General features: G+C 36.5%; 1 protein-coding gene across 1 annotated transcript; it reads left to right on the top strand.

Annotated features, from left to right (window-relative positions):
• The first annotated feature begins 1,961 nt into the window (after window positions 1-1,961).
• On the top strand, window positions 1,962-3,620 carry LOC111892670 (30S ribosomal protein S5, chloroplastic). The gene is made up of 3 exons (XM_023888718.3): window positions 1,962-2,476; window positions 2,851-3,053; window positions 3,192-3,620. The coding sequence occupies exons 1-3, from the start codon at window positions 2,039-2,041 to the stop codon at window positions 3,439-3,441; spliced, it is 891 nt and encodes a 296-aa protein (XP_023744486.1). The 5' UTR covers window positions 1,962-2,038; the 3' UTR covers window positions 3,442-3,620.

Genomic DNA, 3,620 nt, shown 5'->3' with positions numbered 1-3,620 from the left:
GAAAAGTGTTAAAGAGATAAACGATTTTAAATGAAAAATTTGTTTTAAAATTTTCGGTGTTACATAAAGTTGGCAACTTTATGCCTTTGCATGCTTCATGGGAGCCCAACATCCCATTTTGTCCAATAAGACTCACTTTAAGAACTCCAACCCATGCATGGTGTCATTTACAACCATCAAGAGAGCATTTTTATGCTTCTAACATGCCAAAGGGACTCAGATCTAACATTTCTAACCTCTAGATTTGCCTAAACTCACAAAAGAGGATCCATGGACGAAAAATGAACTCACTACCAAACCTTAACTCAAACTAGCAAAAGGATTAGCAAGGTCTGGACTTTTTACCTCCAAAAGCTCTCCAAGAAGATGTGGATGCAGGATCTAGAAGCTCAACCACGTCCAAGGCTTGCAAACCAAACTCCTCTTCTTGCAAACTCACTAAAATGGCCACCAAATACACTTTAAAGCTTAAGGATCACACTCACTAGCAATTTAGGGTTTAAGGGATGATAACAAGCAGTGGAGGCTGATAAGGGTGAGGTCCAAATGCCATAAGTGAGCTTAAATAGGGTTCATGCCCTAAGATTAGGGTTTTCATCTCTGGCTACGTACGCCCTGCGTACACCTTAGTACGCCCAACATACGTGGTTAAAGTCCACGTCCAAAACACCTATGTACGCTAAGCGTACACATATGTACGCCCAACGTATGGAGGGGCCTCTCATGCAAAAATAAATTTAACCCAAGGGCTAAAAGGTAATATACCTGAATTCCGAGTGTTACAACATCATTCCTGCTCATGGGATACCTTGCAATACCAATACTCTAGTCGGAACCTATAGTCGCAATCGATGAAAAAAACATCAGTCGCTTCTCGGGAGAGTGGTCTGATGGTATAGTCAGTGTGGGAGATAATAAATGTGAGTGAGTAATGAATGTGAATGATCGAGAGAGTTCCACGTCACATGGGTCGTCAATTTTGTTTTATTTATAGAGTTTTGCGTACCTAAGGTGAGGAACAGTGTAACGGTAGCCTGAGTACTGGTACCAACCATGCAACATGAAAGTGGAGGGGATAATATGTTGACCCATATCATCTTACTCACCTATACCATATAATATAACACATTAGTTGTTACCTAAGAAACCAATGGAACCTGGTACCAACCTATTTTCACAATCTCTTCCTAAAGTTAATGATAACATAAACAAAAAAAAAATAGGGCTTATTGCAAAATGGGGTGTAAGAGCATCTCCAATGAGAGATTTTTTTATGACTTATTACTATGCAATTTTTTTAAAATAAACACTTATTACCATTGGAGAACATAGCTTTTTTTTTTTTACCACTCAATATATATTGAGTGGTCAATATAGTTTCACAACGTGTACATATAACCCCTTTTATTTTAACAATATTTCAATTTAGCCTTTTCATTATAAGTTAGTTTTAAATATTTTTTATTTTTTTATTTGTTAATTATTCTTGTTAAATATTAATAGCATCATACTTAAAAATTATAATTTTTATGACGATAATATAATATTTTCAATGTTTTTATTTTATTTTTGTAACTATAACATAATAATTTTTCATGTTTTACTTACATAAATAATGACCAATATTTACATATTCATATTCAATCATTAGTTTTGTTAAAAAAAATAGAGTAATTAAATAAAAAGATTTTATAAAATATTTTAGAAAGAGGGTAAATTAGTTAAATTAATAAAAAAAAACTATTAAATAAACTTAACCATTGAAATAGTATTTTTTATAAAGTTCAAAATTAATAGAATTGTGATATGGCACTTATTTATTGTGTAATATAAGCTTAAAGATATTTATTGCATTAAACTTTTTATAAATAAAAAAATATGGTTTCTAACCGAATACAATCGAACGCACTAAATTGGATCTTAAGTTAAATTTCTCAAACTTTGAGGGGGGCTTCATGCCATTTTCTCAGTATCTTCAAAGATAAGAGTCGGAAAATCACCTTATCTATCCTCTTCGACCTTCTCTTCGACCATAACCATGGCTGCCTCTTTTACTTCCTCCCTCTCCTCCACCTTCTCCTCCCTCTCTCTCCGCCGCTTCTCTCTCCTCCCCACTCACCAACTACCCAACTCTCTCTCCCTCCCAAAACCCCTAAATTTCCCCTCCATCAGAGCGCAGTCTACCGATATCGACACCACATACTTCGACAATGTAGACCCAGATGAAATCACGACCTTCGACCCTCCGGAAAAACCGGAAGACTTCATCCCTCCGCCATCTTTCGACGACGGACCTCAGGAGTCTGAAGATGAAATAGCCGCTGCGTACGAAGAATTATATGGACCAGCCTATAGCGGAGTCAGTGTGTTGGGTAATGACGTATATGTGATGGATTCGAAAGTAAAGAAAACAACCTCTTTCGGAAAAATTAAGAAAGATAAAGTCAGAGATGGATTTGATGAGAGGGTGGTTCAGGTGAGTAATTTCTTCCAAAATTAGGGATTCTAACTACATTTTGACTCTTAATGTCAATGAACCAGTTTTCAGTTTCAAGATTATACATGAAAATTTTATTTGATGAAATATGATTTCGATTGCTTGTTGTGACTGTTACTACAAGTAGATTGGTTGTATTGTAGAATTTGAAACCAAATTCATATTAATTTTGCGTCGTAGAAGATAGGTTTGATCTCAAATGTCAAAGGGTACAGTTTTTAGGTGAGGAATAGGGAATTACATCGTCAAAGAATTCCTTATATGATCCAAAACTGATATAACATTATCTCCAATTACTGTTTTGAATGTCCAAAATTCGATATACATGTCTTTAAATTTTGCTAATGTTGCAGGTGAGGAGGGTGACGAAGGTGGTTAAAGGTGGGAAACAGCTTCACTTTAGGGCGGTGGTGGTGGTCGGTGACAAGAAAGGGCAGGTGGGAGTTGGGGTAGGCAAAGCTAAAGAAGTGGTTTCTGCTGTTCAAAAATCTGCAACCAATGCTCGAAGGAACATAATAACAGTTCCTATGACCAAGTACTTGACCTTTCCTCACAGGTATAAATATAATATATAATTCAGATTTCTGTAATTTTATCATATCATATCAAAATGTTTAATTAGGAAAAACGTCTGAATGATGAAATGCAAATGCTGCTATAATTTGGTTTATTGACTTTTGTTGACCATTGGCAGGGCGGATGGAGATTATGGGGCGGCAAAGGTGATGCTAAGGCCCGCGTCCCCGGGTACTGGAGTGATTGCTGGCGGTGCTGTTAGAATTGTGTTGGAAATGGCGGGTGTTGAGAATGCTTTGGGGAAACAACTCGGGAGTAACAATGCTCTTAATAATGCAAGAGCAACTGTGGTGGCTGTTCAACAAATGAGACAGTTTAGTGAAGTGGCTCGTGATCGTGGGATCCCGATGGAAGAATTGTGGAAATGATTGAGATGATTGTGTTTGAATGTGTACAATTTGTGTTCTTTTTTTGTTGATGTTGTTGTTTGGAAGGGCATTTTGGGAACTTCATGACTCTAAATGGCTATTTTGTAGATCGCTTGCATATCCCAAGTCTTCTCTGTTTATCTTTAGTTTCATTAATGGATATCTTGTGGGTTAAAGGA

The sequence above is a fragment of the Lactuca sativa genome, chromosome 7, assembly GCF_002870075.4.
Source record: "Lactuca sativa cultivar Salinas chromosome 7, Lsat_Salinas_v11, whole genome shotgun sequence".
NCBI lineage: Eukaryota > Viridiplantae > Streptophyta > Magnoliopsida > Asterales > Asteraceae > Lactuca > Lactuca sativa.
The sequence above is the reverse complement of the archived record's forward strand: the minus strand, read 5'-3'. Positions and strand labels throughout refer to the sequence as shown.

Bases quoted from the DNA above. Each gene is read 5' to 3' on its own strand.
- LOC111892670 (XM_023888718.3), top strand. From the start codon at position 2,039: ATGGCTGCCTCTTTTACTTCCTCCCTCTCCTCCACCTTCTCCTCCCTC. The intron at 2,477-2,850 runs GTGAGTAATTTC...CTAATGTTGCAG, and splicing joins TTGATGAGAGGGTGGTTCAG to GTGAGGAGGGTGACGAAGGT. The intron at 3,054-3,191 runs GTATAAATATAA...GACCATTGGCAG, and splicing joins TACTTGACCTTTCCTCACAG to GGCGGATGGAGATTATGGGG.